We start from the raw sequence: 16969 nt of genomic DNA on the forward strand, positions 1-16969 counted from the left end.
ATGTAAGTTCAAAAAAAAACAATTGATGTACTCGACGGCATTTACACGGGGTTATGGGATCACTAAAAAGTTAATTGTACTAAACTGCAATTTGTTGAAGTAGCAGAATCGAAAAAATGTTCAGTTTCCTTCTTACAAGATACTCTGTTCATATATACACCTTGGCTGGCAGAAAATTGCATCTCAAAACCACTGGTGGCTTCTTTGTTCAAATTATTTTCATAGGAATTTTGGAGAATTGGAATCCTTAGAAATTTTTCCGACGTTGGTCGTTTGATTCATATGATTGGACCATATAGAAACTTTTCCTAAGGAATCATTTGTACTAATTTCATAGGAGATCTAACATTCCACTCCAACCTTTCGAAAAAAAATCCTTTGTTTTTTCTACAGTGCAACCAAACAAACTCAAATCATGTAGGATTCAAAATGGGTATGACATTCCATTCATGTGTTTTCCCTATTCATGCGAATCAAAGAGGCCCTGAAATGCTTGCTGAACAACATGGCATTTTCCTTGCTACTAGTCGCCAACGAACCAGCCTTTGGTCAATGGCCACAGAAGTCTTTAGTCTTAGTTTGATTAATGTTAATTACGACATGCAGCGGCCGACTAAAACTGAAGAAAAATCGTCAAGCCGACGAACATGCATCTCGTGACATTTCATAAATAACACTGGCCTGACAGGTCAGTTCCAACGCCCACCCCAATCCATTCCGATAAGCCAAATTAGTTGGTAGCATTGGGATCAGATTTGTAGACAAAAGTCCACAATGGTAAGTAGACCAATTGCAATGGAGTAGCTACCAGTGCCGGTTTAAAAAACCTGGGTAGCTAACTATATGATGCAAACAAAGATTTCGGTTTGATCAAGAGATGCTAGATCTGATCTCAAAAACAAAAACCAAAAAAGAGAGATGCTAGATCTGCACATCAGCTTTGTTACCATCGGTTCGGTTAGGCTGTCGTTCTCAGGGGTAAGAAGAAACTAGTGTCAACGCTGACTGTGCTCCCTCCTCTTCTTTACCCTGTTTCTGTGGGAAGTTATGATGGCAGGCTGGCGACAAGCAAGTCCTGAAATCTGGAGGCAACTGCAGAGGAGGAGGAGCCGAACCCATCGAGGATGTGTACGCTTGAAACGCACACACGACTACTGTGCTTGTACTCAGAGTTGCACACAGGGAGTGAACAGGCCTGCTGAACGCCGAACCTGCTGCAACTCGGCAGCGACGTGACCGTGCCGCGGCAAACCTCGTCCTGACATGCCATCTCGTCGAGCACCAAGCGCACGGCTCACCACGTCCGCGGCACACCATCGCCCACGAGCATTCTGTCGAGCACGTCGCACGCAGCGCCGGACCGATCGTCCTCGCGACCGCGGCAACGCCTTCGGTCACCAGCTACGGCCGGTACCATGTGCTGGACAGCGCTTTCCATTCTTGTATATTTCTCCCGGAGCGTCGCGGCGTAGGAGGTGGGAATGCACGGGCAGTGGAGCTTTGTTTGGGCGGGCGGACTGGCTGGCTGACCGCGGCGGTAGCATTATATAGCATACGAAACCCAGGTAGCTTTCAGGCCGTGTTGCAAGAATTTCATGCAGACGAGATAGTTTAGATATAACATCATAATGGGTAGTGTCGCATATCTGTTTCAACTTGCCAGCTGGTACAGCATCAAACTTTGTACGATAACATGCCTTCAATCTGAACACCATCCAAGGGGGTGGATGAGTTCGGCAACAAAGAAAGAACTGCAATTGTTTACTACTCCCTCCGTTCGGAATTACTTGTCGCTCCGTTCGGAATTACTTGTCGTAGAAATGGATGTATCTAGATATATTTTAGTTCTAGATACATCCATTTTCAAGACAAGTAATTCCGAACGGAGGGAGTAATATATCTGAATCCCAATGTATGTGTATATATTTAAACAGAAGTCCAGACTTGCAAGTTTTACAACAGTGCTGATCAGTACACATGTAATACGCAACATGGTCATGGCAAGAACAAACAAATAGCAACTACCTTGCCAAGGTTACAGGTCAATTGTCCACGGACAGCGACACCTATATACATCTAACGGTGCACCTTTCCCTGGCGCTTTGGAACTGGAGACACATGTCAGTGCGGGAAACCGAATCTTAGGTAGTTTTTGGTTGCCGGGCTCGGGTGATGTGTCGGCATTCAGCTCTCCTCTTCGAGCTCGTCAAACTCCCACCCGCTGATCTCCTCGGCTGAGTAATCTTTGCCGTCCTTCCCAAAGTCTGCTCCCAGGTTTGCAAATTCAGAATCAGGATCCAGCTGATGCTGCTGCTCAGGCTTCATGGGAGATTTTGGGGAGTCGACGTGCGCGGCTTTGGGGGTAACAGGTGCTTGGATAGGCGAAGGGCTCAAGTCAGATCTTTCCTCAGGCAGTGGCTTTGATTTGTGATCTTCGATGCTTAGTGTTGGCCTTTCTATAGATTCAAATGCTTCCCTCAGTTTCTCGATCTCGTCAATTAAGCTCTTGACCTCTGGGTCATCTCTCCTGAACAAATACTTGAAGTTCAGTCTTCCCATTCCAAAGGGTGGATGCAAATTAGAAAAATATTCATCAAGATGAGAATAGCCCGCAATACCTAGAGTTAGCCCCATGCTCTGAATAGAACAACTTCTTTATGTGGTCTGCGATGCTGAAAGCAATGATAATCTGGAAATATTTGTTCACTATCATCAGCCAGTTACAGTAAAACAAAATAAAATATCGAATACTTTGCTGGGCAAATGACAGTATCACTTAGGAGACTGCTTCAAGCATTTTCAACAATATTGTGTAAGATATATGCAAAAGAACATGCAAGAAATCAACTGGTAAAAGGAAAACAGGATTTGAATTTTGCAAATTATCATTGTGCTCCAACAGATATTGCCTTGCTCTATTGTAAATTGTCCTTGCACACATCTTGGTCTTCCTCTCTGTCAAGAAGCTAACCAAGGCGGCCCTTCTACCCTGGGTAGACAAGGCCACCGATCGGCTTCCACTGGAAAGCTGCTCTCGTTCACCCTGCTGGTAGAGCAGTGCTTGTTAAGGCCGTTCCCACATTCATCCCATTATATTTGTTGTTGGCTATGGATGTTCCTCGCTGGTTGATCAAGGCAATCGACGAGAGAAGGCGGGCTTTTTGGTGGAAGGGGCACGATAATTTAATGACGAACACTGTCGTCTTGCTTGAGTTAAGGTGTGCAGACCTAAGGAGTTTTTTTTGTTTTTTTGCGAGTACAGACCTAAGGAGTTGTGTGGCCTGGGCATACACAACTTAGAAATTCTCAGCTGGGCTCTAAGAATGAAATGTCTTTGGATCCAGAAGACTGAACCTGATCAGTCTTGGGCTGTTTTTGACACATCAGTACCTAGTTACGCAGCGGCAATGTTCTCTAGCTCGGTCAAGACTGACTCGGTAATGGAAAAATACTAATTTTGGACTGACAGGTGGTTATTGGGTCTGTCTTTGAACAATCTTGCACCTAATATTTTTGTTTGATTCCCAAACGTATTACTAAGAAGAGAACTGTCAGAGAGGCTTTGTTGGATAATACTTGGATTAGAGATATCAGATGGACTGTTACAGTCCAAGCTCTGGAGGATTTCATTCAGATTTTGAAGGAGTGGAATTACAAGATGATGTGGAAGACAAACCCATATGGTCAGCCTTCGCGTCAGGCACCTTCTCCTCCAGGTCGGCTTAGGAAATCTTTGAAGGCAGCACCAAGTTTAAACCTTGGCAAAGACTTAGGAAATCTTGGTCATCCCACCCAGAGCGAAATATTTCATTTGGTTAGCTTGCCTTCACCGATGCTGGACTTCTGATCGTCTTGAACACCAAGGTCTGCCTCAACCCACAAGATGCCCTCTCTGATCAGGTGGATGGGACCATTACTCATTTGCTGGTCGCCTGTGTCTTCGCTGTACAAGTTTGGGTGGAGACCCTACAGTCAATTGGCTTGGCCCAGGTGGCACGTGTTGGCCAAAATCATTTTTCCTTCCAAAATTGGTGGTTTAAGGCGACGCTATTAGTTGATTCTCATTGGCGAAAGGGGTTCCACTCCTTGGTCATATGCTAGTTGCCTGGTTCCTTTGGAAAGACCGTAATGGTTGTATTTTCGAGGGTAGGAATCCTAGCCTCAGTCAGCTTGCCCAAGAGATATGAGAGGAATCCACTCTTTGGTGTTCTGCTGGTGCCTTTCAGTTGGAGTCTCTTTGGTTGTGATCTTTGTTTGGTCTCGTGGTCGTTTGTTTGATTTGTCCTGGCGCGCCTGTAATCCTGTCTGGTGTTTTTTTTTTGGGTGGTATGTGTGTTCAGTGGGTGTTACGTGAGTGTTAGGACCCTTTCTGGGTCTGTTCTGTTTTGTAATCTTCTCGTAATATAATGAAGGGCAGCTCTCCTGCCTGTTCGAGTTTTTTTTTGTGTGTGTGTGTAACCAAGGTAAGTTGCTGAGTCGAACCTTCTTTTCAGTTTCCAAATATTCCTCCTCAAGGGATTTACGTGGGTTTGTCTTCTCTGATGCTTCATCATATTCATGCTCTCTTGTCTCCTCCCTACAAGAGAAGTACAACCATAAATATGAAGCCAATTGGCACCTCAAGTACATGTACCAGAAATAGAGAACAAAGTGATTGAAGTACCTTGAGTTCAAGGCCGCCAAATTATCCACATATGTTTGGATACTTTCAATAGACGGGCTTAGGACTTCCTGATGAATACAAAATTTGCAGATGACATAAACAACATGGAGACACATATCCAGGAGCATGGATGATATGGTAGACAAAAAGACTTACCTTGAAGGCTGAAAGATGATGCTTGGTCAACTTCAGAAAATCTCTCACACATCTCTCCAATTCATCACTGTAAAGGCCATAGCATATTACGACATTCATGCACAATAGATTACATAGAAGAACATTTTCTAACTAGAACTTCCACATGAGAAGGAGAAGCATCATATAAAAGAAGCAATCAGGGTACAGCAACAAGTGCTACATACCTTGTTTTCTTTTCCTTCTGTTCATTATATGAGGACTGTAGCTGCCAGGTATCCTCGAGGAAATTGATCCAGGTCTTTACCACATTTGCTTCCACATTACACGTGGCAATGGATTTCGAGAGGTCATCCTCCTGAGTTGGTGCAGAAAGGAAACAAGTTAAGCACCATCTTGAGTACAAAATATGCTAAAACGAAGCTAAAGAGAAGATAAGCAGTATGACAAAAAGAATGTTGAATGCAGTTCCGTAAAGCTGAACTGCTAAAAAACAGGAAAGTATCAGCACCTTCGTTTTTAAACTAAATATGATCTGGTTGTTCGCTTCATCAAATTGGTCTCTCTCTTCCCTGGTTGTCTTGAGCCGCACAGCAGCAGCATTAATTGATATATTGACCTGCCAATGAGAAATATCTTCACAAACATAACTCAAAGAATATTCTGAAGATGGTGTGGGGGTGCTGAAGTCTCAAAATTCACAGCACATGTTAATATGTTGTAGAAACAACACATAAACTTCTCAAGCAAGTGTAACAGAATGATACTAGTAGATTATTGATGCTTTAATTTAAACGAGGGGTAGGTGCATAATGGTGGATACTAATTGGATTTCCTATTTCAATTATCATCTTATGGATATATCTCTACATGTAGCATTTTTTTATGTCTCTTTTTTCGGATCAGTTGGTCAGACGACAAGCAAATACATGACTCATTGTTTTAGGCCAAATTATCAACTATTTTGTGTCACCAGTCACTCAGTCAGATACCCGTAGCCTTACTCTATTGCATCTTGCACTCTTTGCATACTGGAAGATAATCTTGACTCATGCCTCATTACTTCATTGACAGTTTAAGCTTACCAATGAACAATTATAATAAGATCAACAGAGAAGTTACTCCATCGAATTTCAAGCAACTTGTGGGGTTATACCACAAATATATGTAGATCTGAACTCGGATTAGGCCGATAGGGGTGCATGCAATTAAAATCTGCAAGGCCCCATCAAAATATATCTCCTAGGAGCGGAAAAGGTACCTTTTTCAACTGAGCCTCAAGATCATCTCTTTGCTTCTCCAATTCAGTAATCTCAGCAAGCAATCCCTTTATCAGGACATAAAAATAAAATAACATTAAAGATGAAACAGTAAGCAGGGTGGAAGACATAAGGAGCACTTAACCATATGCATAAATGTAAGACGTTTATGCAGTTTAAAAGGGAGTAGATATTTGCATATCGGTGCAGACATTAGAATATGTGCAACAAAACATTAACATAAAAACAGTCAGAGATTTGTGTTCTGAGGGGCCCATACTAAACAAGCATGACCGACTCCACAATATGCAAGCTTTAGGAAATAGGAAGCTTCAAATATAGGTGTACAGACACAGATATGTATCCTAAGTTTCCTAACTACAGATACTATTTAGCAGTTGACAACTGACAAAATAAGCTGACTGTATTTATCCTATTTGGGTCGCAGGAATTCTGTAGGGATTACAGAGGAAAACAAACATCCAGATTACTGGATGCGGGGAGATCCCTACTGAACCAAATGAGAGTGATTTCAAGTTTCAAAATGGGCACACATTTCTAATGATTCGTGAAATTGAAGTCTCCAAATTACACCGATGTATTGCATGAATGCATACAATCTAGCAAACATACCTTCTCAGCCGCATTCACCTCATTCTCTTTTTTCACACGAAAGTTCAGAGCATCTTCTTTCTGACGCCTGGTATAAGTACAAAATTAAAATATGATACTAGACCAAAAATTTCCAACAAAACAGAACAGGAACATATCCATGAAGAAGCATAAATCTGTATTACTATACAAATGAGAATGACTAACATGGCACATGTCTTCCATAAAATAAAATATATTTTTTCATGAAACTATAAAGCAAAAGGTATTCTCAGAAATAAAACCTGTGGTCCATAATACGCTGCTCTGCTTTGGAGGATGAGGTAGAAAGGGAATCTGACAGGACCTTTAACTTATCAACCTGCAAGATTTTGTAAAGATAGTGAGAGAGAGTTTTATGACAGGACCTTTAACTTATCGATCTGCAGGTTGCAGAATTCATGATGAAGCTACTGAAAAAACTACTTGAAGTTAAAGCTGAAAAGCTTACATGGTTATCACTAGTCACCAAAAGGTAAATAACACACAGTTTTGAGCCACACAAATCTTACCTGCCAAACTTTCTCGGGGTAGAACTATTTTATCATTCTTATGTAAGTCTATCGACTATCTCATTAAAAGTAGGGACTATCGCAATAACAATTTAAGGAATGTAAGGCGTCATAACTCAATAAGTTAAAACTTCCTTCCTTAAGGTATTGAATTCACAGTTTTGTGTTGGGAAACTTAAATTACTTTACCAGAAAGTAGCTTAAGTGTAGGGAAAGTGACATAATGTTTCACATCAATATTTATTTGCATTTGAAGGAATTCTATTTAGATGTGGACTGACAATATCAAAAAATGTTTTAAACATAAAACCTAATAATACCTTCTGAGAATGAATCTCCATGGAATCTCCAGGAGCAATCGACTTCTTCTTCAGTAGAAGTTCTTCCGCTCTAGAGCAAAAGCGGACTTCAGTAAGTGCTTCTTTTAAGGCCTGGATTAAAACAAAAAACACAGTTACCATCTTTGCAAGCCTTGACAAGAAATATCACGAGAACAAGATAAAATGGATTGACAAAAAATGGAAAATATATTGGCCAATAGTAAATAGATTCAGTACGCATGTACATTAAGGAGGGAAAAGACAAATGACCGGAATTATGCAGGACATTTGTCATATGCATAAGAATGTATATCTAATCAGACAAAAACATAGCCCCTCCTTTTTGAAATTGATCTTCAGAATGAGTGAAGTCAAACTTTACTAACTTCGACCGTAAATTGCTATTTAGACTGATGGTGTGAGATGATGGCACTTTTTGCAGGATGATACAACAAATCTGTTATGTACGGAAACAGCCTCTTGCAGAAATGTAGGAAAAGGCTGCGTACAGAAGACCCAAAGTGGTCGGACCCTTCCCTGGACCCTGCGCAAGTGGGAGCTACGTGCACCGGGCTGCCCTTTTATACAATAATTTTTTTATGAAATGTACTTCATTAAGTACTACCTTTGTATAATTTTTATGCAAACATGTAACTATAAAAGTTATTTAATATGATGGCCAAACTTACATATGGGAGACCATGCCCATGCCCAGAATGAAATATATTTTTGAACATGGAGATAAGCACAGGGCCATATATTTATCAAGGCAAAAAATGTTTTGAAACTTTTGTGAAATGATTTGCAATTCGAATTAATCGATTATAAAGCCATCAATGCAACTGATACAAAATAAATTCCCGAGCCAGAGGAAATCCTCAATGCAAAAGCCCTTTAGTACATCTAGCTATATAAGTCTAGACACTAGCTAACAAACCATGACAAATAGAAAGGGAAGCAAGCACAAAGTAATAATATATATGATTATGTAACACCTCGATATTGGCAACAGCAATCTTCTCTGATGCTTTATCTTGACCTTCAGATGATTGGGACCGTGATTTCTCCTTCCCATCTAATTTTCTCCACAATTCAAGGGTTTCAGCATCTATCCTGAAATTAAATACAAGGTGCAAACTAAGAAGCTAATATAGCAAGAGATCATAATAAAAGCACCACGTATCTAAAAGTATGATACACAATATTTGACATCTTGAAGATTCGGTAGAGGCATCACATGAGTTTGGTTTCTACTGCAGGTGTTGTTACTTCAGAAAGCAAAGAAAAATGCAAACACCATTTGACTTTTTTTGTTGTTCTGCGTAAAAATATACTACAAACTAGAATGTCTGATAATTGAAAACACATCTGGAGGTAACACATACTCAAAATACAAGATAGCTAGTTAGACGATTAAGTAAATGAGCAGTTCACCTCATAATATCAGCATTTCTCTTAAGTCCTGAAATGACATTCCGTGTGTATTCAAGTAGCTCTTCACGCTTCACCTGTTCACACAGATACAATGAATTACTGGAATTGGACATATTTCCCTATTTACAGAGCTTAATAATGTGTGCATCACAGTTAGTTTTTCACCACGCGGTTATATGAGAATACACACCTTGGAAAATATTTTCCAAAAATAAGAACTGCTAGCAAAAGGCTATCTGTTTTTGCTTATGAAATACTCCCTCCATCTCATAATATAAGATGTTATTACAACCAATAGTATATCAGTTGTAATAACATCTTATGTTATGGGACGGAGGGAGTAGTTTCTTAGGTTTCTGCAGTATTGCCAAGGTAAAGAGACACCGCATAAGCAATTCCCCAATTGCAAGGGGTAAGCACAGTCAGAGTGTGAAACCCAACCAAAAGGATTTAGCATGGCCACTACAGTTTCCCCAAAATGTCTTCATGAAGAACACATTTAATTTCAAATATCCACCAGAATCTATTGGAGAGATGTGCCTGTAGCCATGTATGGTGCGACAGAAAGGAACATCTCCAAGTCGGTTAGTTCTTGAAATAAAATTAGGCAGCGGTTTTGTAGAAGAACATACTGCCAGTAACAATTTCAGCCACTTCAGGAGTATAAAGGTAACAGATGGCAGCAGATCCAAATGGCCCAGTTCAGAAGGGTCTACTTGGTGTAACCAATGATACTGAAGTTCTCTCTAGGACACGCTCGTGGTAATGTACAAAAACTACACAAATAGCAGAATACTAAATACCGTTCCTAAACATCATGTGATTTTCATAAAACATATGTGATTAAAGGCAATTGGGAAGTTACCAGGACTTCGTCTTTGTAATTTGAGAAAGCCTTGGCCAAGTCTTGTACATTGTTCATGATTGCCTTATTGACTTCTTTCCCACCAGCGAGACACAGGCTGTGAAACCCAACATTAGTTGCAAGAAAAGGGGCATTTAGTAACTAGAAAACATTCACGGGTAAGAGGAGTTAGTAGAGATATGTGTGAACTGTCAAGTAGCTCAGATTGTACAGAATGCTCAGAAAAACTAAATTTTGAATACCTTTACTTAATAACAGTTAAGAGTGTTTAAGTGCGAGCGGAAAGCAAAGCACCTAACGTAAGGAACATGTAATGTTATATTGGATGGTAAGAGCATCTACAGCCGGGCGCCTCAAACCTTTTTTTTGAAAATAAGAGACTTTTTTCCTCAAATGCATATCGTTTACAATGTCGGAGAGAATAAAGTCAGGGATAGTATCCCAAGAGTAGGAAGATCTGGTACAATAAGAATGCTTAGCTAAACTATTTGCTACCTCATTAGCTTCTCTAGGAGAAAAGGCAAAGCCAACATTACCATCTACAGCTGGGCGCCTCAAACCTCCCTCGTACGCCCGGGTGGACGGCCCGGTCAAAAAAAAAACGACCCAGACGGGCGCCTCAAACCGGCCTCAAACGCCCTCGCTGACCGACACCCCTCATATCCAGCCCAAATATGGGCCGGATATGGGGAGGCCCGGGCGCGTCTGCCACGTCGGACTCGGCCCACGATGGCCCACCCGACCCCACATATATTCGTCCCCATCCGCTCCCCAGACCAAACCCTAGCCACTCCACTTCACTCCCCTACGCCACCCAAGCTCCCGTCCGGCGATCTTCGGCCTTCTCCGGCATGGCGGGCAGCGGATCCGAGTCCTACACCTCCAGATCCGTTGACCCCGAGCTCATCCCACGCGGTCCCGAGGAGGAGATGACCGTCCGGCTTGCGCTCCACCGCTCCCGGGAGGAGGCCGCCCGACGGCAGCGCTTGGAGTCCTTCCGTCGGGAATCCATTGCATCCGCCCAAATGACGCATGGATTCGCCGCGAGGTGTGTCGCCGCTGCCTCACCGAAGGCGGTGCGGTCCGTCTGGCGTCCGAATGCGGTGGCGGGTGCGCAACCCCTCTGTTAGCACGCCAAGCAGGAGGTGAACGCATGGGCGTCGTCCGACGCAAACATGGCAAGGCGTTCCCGCTGTGCGAGGCAGCGGGCGCGGGAGACGGCGGCAGCCCTCATGGCGGTGGACGTGGGCGAGGCGGAGTCGCACTCTTCGGCGCCCCGTATGGTGCACCAGTCCAGGCGCCGCAACCGCGTCGGGGTGGATGTCGCCAGCTCCTCCCATGACGGATCCATCATTGATCTCACGTCTATCGGCACCATCAGGGTTCTAGGCTCCGACAAGGAAGAGTAGAGCATGGGAGACGGCAGCGCCTTGAGTCCCGTGAGCCGGTCCGTGTCCCATGTCCTACTCTACCTCGCCAGCGACCGGAACAACACTCTGAAGGGCGCAGCCAGCCGCCGGACATGGGCACGGCAGAGCCGGACAAGCTCCGCTTAAGATTAGGTTTACATTGCATGTAATAGTATGGATTTGAGGTTTCTAATTTGAGGTATCCGGTTGTGGAATCGATTATTTGAGGCGTGACCGAGTGCGTCCGCGGGCGTTTGAGGGGTCGGATTTGCTGTATCCGGCTGTAGATGCTCTAAACACAATTGCAGACTTGGAATAGAAGACGAGATAAAAGAAATCCCGTCATTAGTTCATTACGAGTTGACCCAGAAAAGTGGTCAGAACTATCACTCCACAACATAGGAATGGTACGAGGCAACAGAAATGCTGTTTATCAGAAGTAGGATGCATATGTGAAGCTCCCATTTCGTTCTTTGTCATAAAATTTCAAAGAATAGCAAAGTTCGAAGTGAGTGGAGGACAGTAATAGTGTTGAACATTTTATGAGGATTCACTTAAGAATGTTGATAAATTAACGCTGTAGGCTGAGAAAAGTTTAATTGCATAAAATATTAGCAAGTTATTTCAGAAGCAACTCACCCATAAATTTCCAGAAGAAGTGAAACTTCTTCCTCAGATGGAGCATCAAGAATCTGTTTACAGAAAAGGTCAGTATTGTCCAGCGTGAAACTGAGTAAGAACTAATAACAGCGATCTACAATTCAGAAAAGAAAGAAATCGGTAAAATAGATTATAATTAATAATTATTAAGAGACCGAGACCAGGGCAGCAAGGTTGGGCCAACTCACCATGGATTGTGTAATATCTTCAAGTGCCTGGCTGTACAGGAACACATCACGGAAGTTCATAGGTGCTCCTTCAATATCAGGATCAACAAACAAGGTCTGCTCCGAACAAGTTATGTAAACTCAGGGGAGTCTAAAATATAACTAAGATACATACAGAAGAAGAAAGAAAGATGACAAAATCCAATCTCAAAATAACTAGGTGAAACAAACAAATACACAAGACAAGATGAACATGAAACACGCAGACTCACCAATGGCGGTTTTAGATCCAATTCACCAGCAGAATCATGAACATCAGGATCCTTTGTATCTGAACTAGAGAGAGCAGCCTCAACGTCTTGTAATGCTCCCAGCCAACGTCTTAATAATTCAATTCTTTCACCCCCACGGCATGAAACTGCTGCCTCTTCTAATCGCATTACTGTTTTCTTGAAACTTTTGAAGCTCTGTGTGCCCTGCGAACCACACAGTAAGAAACATCTTTAAAAAAAAGGAGACAGATAAACATACAGCAACGGTAGTTAACCTATACTACACTAGATCAAAAAGTCTTCACTCAACCTTTTTCTCCTTCATGTGCAACTATTGCGTGTCGCAGAATAGATGAACAATACAGCAGCATAAACATAAGATCATCTCATATAAATATAACTTATAAACATATCCAGGTTGGAGTTCAGCTTGCAACCTGACCTGTGACCACTATGCTTCACATACAAAACTGGAGTAAGAATCATACTCTTAATTTGCCCCTTTTATGTAACTTCCTAAGAAAGCAACTCTAAGTCAGACGATATTTCACGGACAACACATTTGAATACCGAAGCCTTGGACTCGCTCTGTATGGAAAATGGCACACAGGAATCATGAATACTGTATGGAGTTTTTCCTTGTGTAATACATTAAAAAGGATACTTCAGCAGCGAGACTTGCCCACGAAACAACAGGTTTCGCGTACTCGTCACATAGCTCTGCTGAGCCCCCAATTCGAGGTGAACACAAGCTAGGGCACTAACGACGGTAGCCCAATGGCACAAATTAAAGCTTGGACTCCTAGTGTACTGAGTTCATCACATTGGCGCGCAGAGGTAACGAATTAACAATCCCTCAAGCAATCCCCGCCCTTGCTTCACGTCGTCAGAAGAAGCTGAATTTGGATTCGTTGAGATCGAACAGGATGCCGGCGAAGAGGGGAGGAAAGAGGGCGAAGGGGGAGGACGAGGAGGGTCCGTGAGCTCACCCCCCGGTCGAGGAGGATGTCGGAGACGGCCTGCCCCGCGTGGTGCGCGACGGCGTCCGCGTATCCCTTGACGGCGCGGGCGACGCCGCTGCGGCCGCCGGCCTCCACCGCCCGGCTCACCGCGCTGCGCAGCCACGACGACATCTCCGCTCCCCTTTCCTGTTTCCTCCCGCGTGTGCGCTAGGGCTAGAGTTAGTCCTGGCTTCGGATGGCACGGGCGCCGACCACGAGGACGGCGGAGACGACTTCAACTGGAGTGAAGACAACGGCGAGAGAGAGAGGAGGGCGACGTGCTCCTTTGGATTTGGGTTTTGGACTCTGCCCTTTGCGTGGTTTACTCCATAGTGACGTCGCCGGCTTAACATTGTTTTCCCTTTTCGGAACCAAGGAAAAAAAATAGTGCGTTATAGTACAAAAATAGCGCGGCCATAAAAATATGCCATTAGCGTGCTATTAGCGAGACATTATACATTGATCAATTTAACGAGGCAATTCTCTAAACGCTATAGCGTGCTATTAGTGATGATATAGCGTGCTATTTTTTCAGTATGCGAAACTGCTAACTAGGGCATTTCAAACCCTATTTAGGTCTTAGCATCTCTAGCAGATCCGCTATAAATTACAAGTATTGTAGGAACAAGGTATGTGCTGGGATATCCTCCTCATGTGGGCTGCCTTTTAGGCAGCCCAAAGAGGTGCAGAAGCCCACTACCCATTAGGGTTATGACCTAGTGTCATTTTGGACTTTGCACTTGAGTGGATGGGGTGCTTTACCCTTCATCCAGCAGCCACCACCAAGAGTGACAGAAATCAGTTCATCTTTCAAGAGAGAAGAAGAGAGAAAACCAAGAAAGCAAGGGAAGAAGAGGAAGGTTGAAGGAAGAAGCAAAGGGAGCTCTTCCCCAAGGTTGTGATGGTCCAGATCCACTACATTGTCTACTTCAAGCTTCGGTTCCACCATCTTTGGTGAGATTATTCCAATCCCTAGTTTTTGAGCCCCAAATCTTGTTGTGTTCATCCAAGATTTAAAAATCTTGATGTATAAGATCCTCTAGTGTTGTCTACAGAAAAACTTGTTGTATCCCACATTTAATAATAGTGGAAGAGGATTTGGGTGGCTTCGGCCTGTGGTTTTTCCCCTCAAGTTGAGGGGTTTTCCACGTAAATCTGGTGTCTCTTTATTGATGCTTGGTGTTGTCCAGAAACTTACTCCTACCACAAGACACTAGGCCGAGGAGTGTCTTGCCTACTGCTTAACATTTTCTGCCTCCATATATGCTGCTGCATATGTTTCCTTCCATGCTAAGCAACGATCCTTGAATTAGTACATGTTGTGGTGCAGAGATTACTTTGTTTCCGCTGCAGTTATCAGTTAACCACAAGTGCATTTGTGTGCTAATTCCCAACATAGTGGTATCAGAGCCTTGGTTGCTTAGAAGGTTGCAAATCCCAGTTGCTTGATTGTTGCTGGAAGTGCTGCTCACAATGGCTTTGGAAGAAAGTGCTACTACAAGTGGCATGATAAAACTTGATTCTTCCAATTACTCATTACGGAAGCCCGTGATGGAAGACATCCTTTATTGCAAGAATTTGTATTAGCCAATTGTGAAAGACAAGATACCCACAGGTGTCACGGAAGAAGAATGGAGAGTGTTGCACAGAAAGGCAGTAGGTATAATTCGGTTATACATCAACCATAATATTTTCCACCATGTTGCAAATGACACAAATGCATATGAGATGTGGCAGAAGTTGGAGTCCATGTATGAGAGGAAGACATTAATGAACAAGGCGTCGGTGATCAAAAAACTTGCAAAGCTTAAGTACCGAGATGGCACAAGTGTGATTGAGCACTTGAATGTCTTCCAATGCCATATAAATCAACTTTCAGCCATGAAGATCAACTTTGAGGATGAGGTGCAAGCATTGTTGCTGCTGAGTTCCATGCCTGATAGTTGGAACACGCTTGTTGTGTCACTTAGCAATTCATCTCCGGATGGGAAGCTGACTTTGGAGATGGTGAAGAACAGTATGCTGAATGAAGAAGCCAGAAAGAAGGAAAAGGGTGATGCCTCTTCTTCTGATGCGTATGTGGCTGAAACCCATGGGAAGAATGAGAACCGTGGACGCAGCAATACAAGATTTCAGCAAGGCAAAAGCAAATCCAGGGGAGATCAAAGTCAAAACAGAGAAAAGATATTACTTGCTTTCATTGTGGCAATCCGGGAGACATAAAGAGCGAGTGCAGGAAGTACAAAAGAGAGCTTGTAGAGGGGAAACTCACAAAGAAAACCGAGCAAAAGGCTGAGACCAGTTCAACCATGACTGCAACAGATGAGGACTATATAGTCATTGAAGATGAAGATTGTTATAGTGTTGTTTGTGATGATGCCATGAGTTGGGTTGTGGATTCAGGTGCGTCCTTTCACATCACATCACACAAGGAGTATTTCACATCTTACACTAGTAGTGTTACTGGCCAAGTGAGGATGAGAAATAGTGGTTCTTCAGCAATTGTTGGCAAGGGCTCTATATGCATTGAAACAAACACGGGTTGCAGATTGGTGCTCGATGATGTGAGGCATGTTCCCGACATAAGGCTGAATTTGTTGTTAGTGGGCAAGCTTGATGATATTAAACATCCTAGTTATTTTGGTGAAGGAAAGTGGAAGCTCACCAAAGGCTCTTTGATTGTGGCTCGAGGAAGTAAGCAAGGTAATCTCTATGTGACTAAAACCAAGTTGTGCAATGAGGTGTTGAATGTTGCTGAAAAAGACACTTCGGTTGAATTGTGGCACAAGAGGCTTGGGCATATGAGTGGGAAGGGCATGCATGCTCTTGCTCGCATGGAGTACCTCCCTGAGTTGAAAGGTATATCCTTGAAACCCTGTGCACATTGTTTTGCTGGCAAACAACATAGGGTTGCATTTCATACACTCCCTCCACATCATGCAGAAAAATTTCTTGATATTGTGCACACTGATGTTTGCTCCATGACTGAAAAATCTCATGGTGGAGCATTATACTTTGTGACTTTTATTGATGACCATTCCAGAAAGGTTTTTGTGTATGTGCTGAAACACAAATACCAGACGCTTGAAGCCTTCAAGAAGTTCCATGCCAAGGTTGAAAGAGAAACTGGCAGGAAATTAAAGTGCGTGAGATCAGACAATGGTGATGAATACCGAGGTCCTTTTGAAAGGTATTGCAGAAATGTTGGCATCAGGCTTGAGAAGAGTCCACCAAAGACACCTCGGCTCAATGGGCTTGCAGAGAGAATGAACAGAACACTCACAGAGAGGGTCACAGCTATGCTCTCTCATGCCTATTTACCTAATTCATTTTGGGCTGAAGCATTGATGAATGCTATGTAGTGGTTAACTTATCTCCCTCAGTTCCTCTTGCAGGTGATATTCCTCAGAGAGTTTGGTCAGGGAAGGAGGTAACATACAAGCACTTGAAGGTCTTTGGTTATAGGGCATTTGTACATGTTCCAAGGGACAAGAGATCCAAACTTGATAGCAAGACAAAGCAGTGCATCTACCTCAGCCAACCAAGTGAAGAGTTTGGCTACAGGTTGTGGGTCCAGCAAATAGGAAAATTGTGAGAAGCTGAGATGTGGTGTTCATTGAA

At 43.1% G+C, this 16969-nt stretch overlaps 1 protein-coding gene across 1 annotated transcript; it reads right to left on the minus strand.

Annotated features, from left to right (window-relative positions):
- Positions 1 to 1901: 1901 nt before the first annotated feature.
- LOC147990303 (uncharacterized) lies at positions 1902 to 13678 on the minus strand. The gene is made up of 18 exons (XM_087515199.1): positions 13337 to 13678; positions 12348 to 12551; positions 12097 to 12192; positions 11888 to 11940; positions 9840 to 9936; positions 8975 to 9048; positions 8536 to 8653; positions 7541 to 7651; positions 6954 to 7030; positions 6691 to 6757; positions 6060 to 6125; positions 5310 to 5417; positions 5026 to 5156; positions 4820 to 4886; positions 4664 to 4731; positions 4483 to 4576; positions 2619 to 2689; positions 1902 to 2527 (listed from the first exon to the last, which is right to left on the minus strand). The coding sequence occupies exons 1-18, from the start codon at positions 13478 to 13480 to the stop codon at positions 2185 to 2187; spliced, it is 1989 nt and encodes a 662-aa protein (XP_087371325.1). The 5' UTR covers positions 13481 to 13678; the 3' UTR covers positions 1902 to 2184.
- Positions 13679 to 16969: the final 3291 nt, after the last annotated feature.

Source organism: Triticum urartu, chromosome 1A, assembly GCF_056163025.1.
Source record: "Triticum urartu cultivar PI428250 chromosome 1A, HENAU_Tu73, whole genome shotgun sequence".
Lineage (NCBI taxonomy): Eukaryota > Viridiplantae > Streptophyta > Magnoliopsida > Poales > Poaceae > Triticum > Triticum urartu.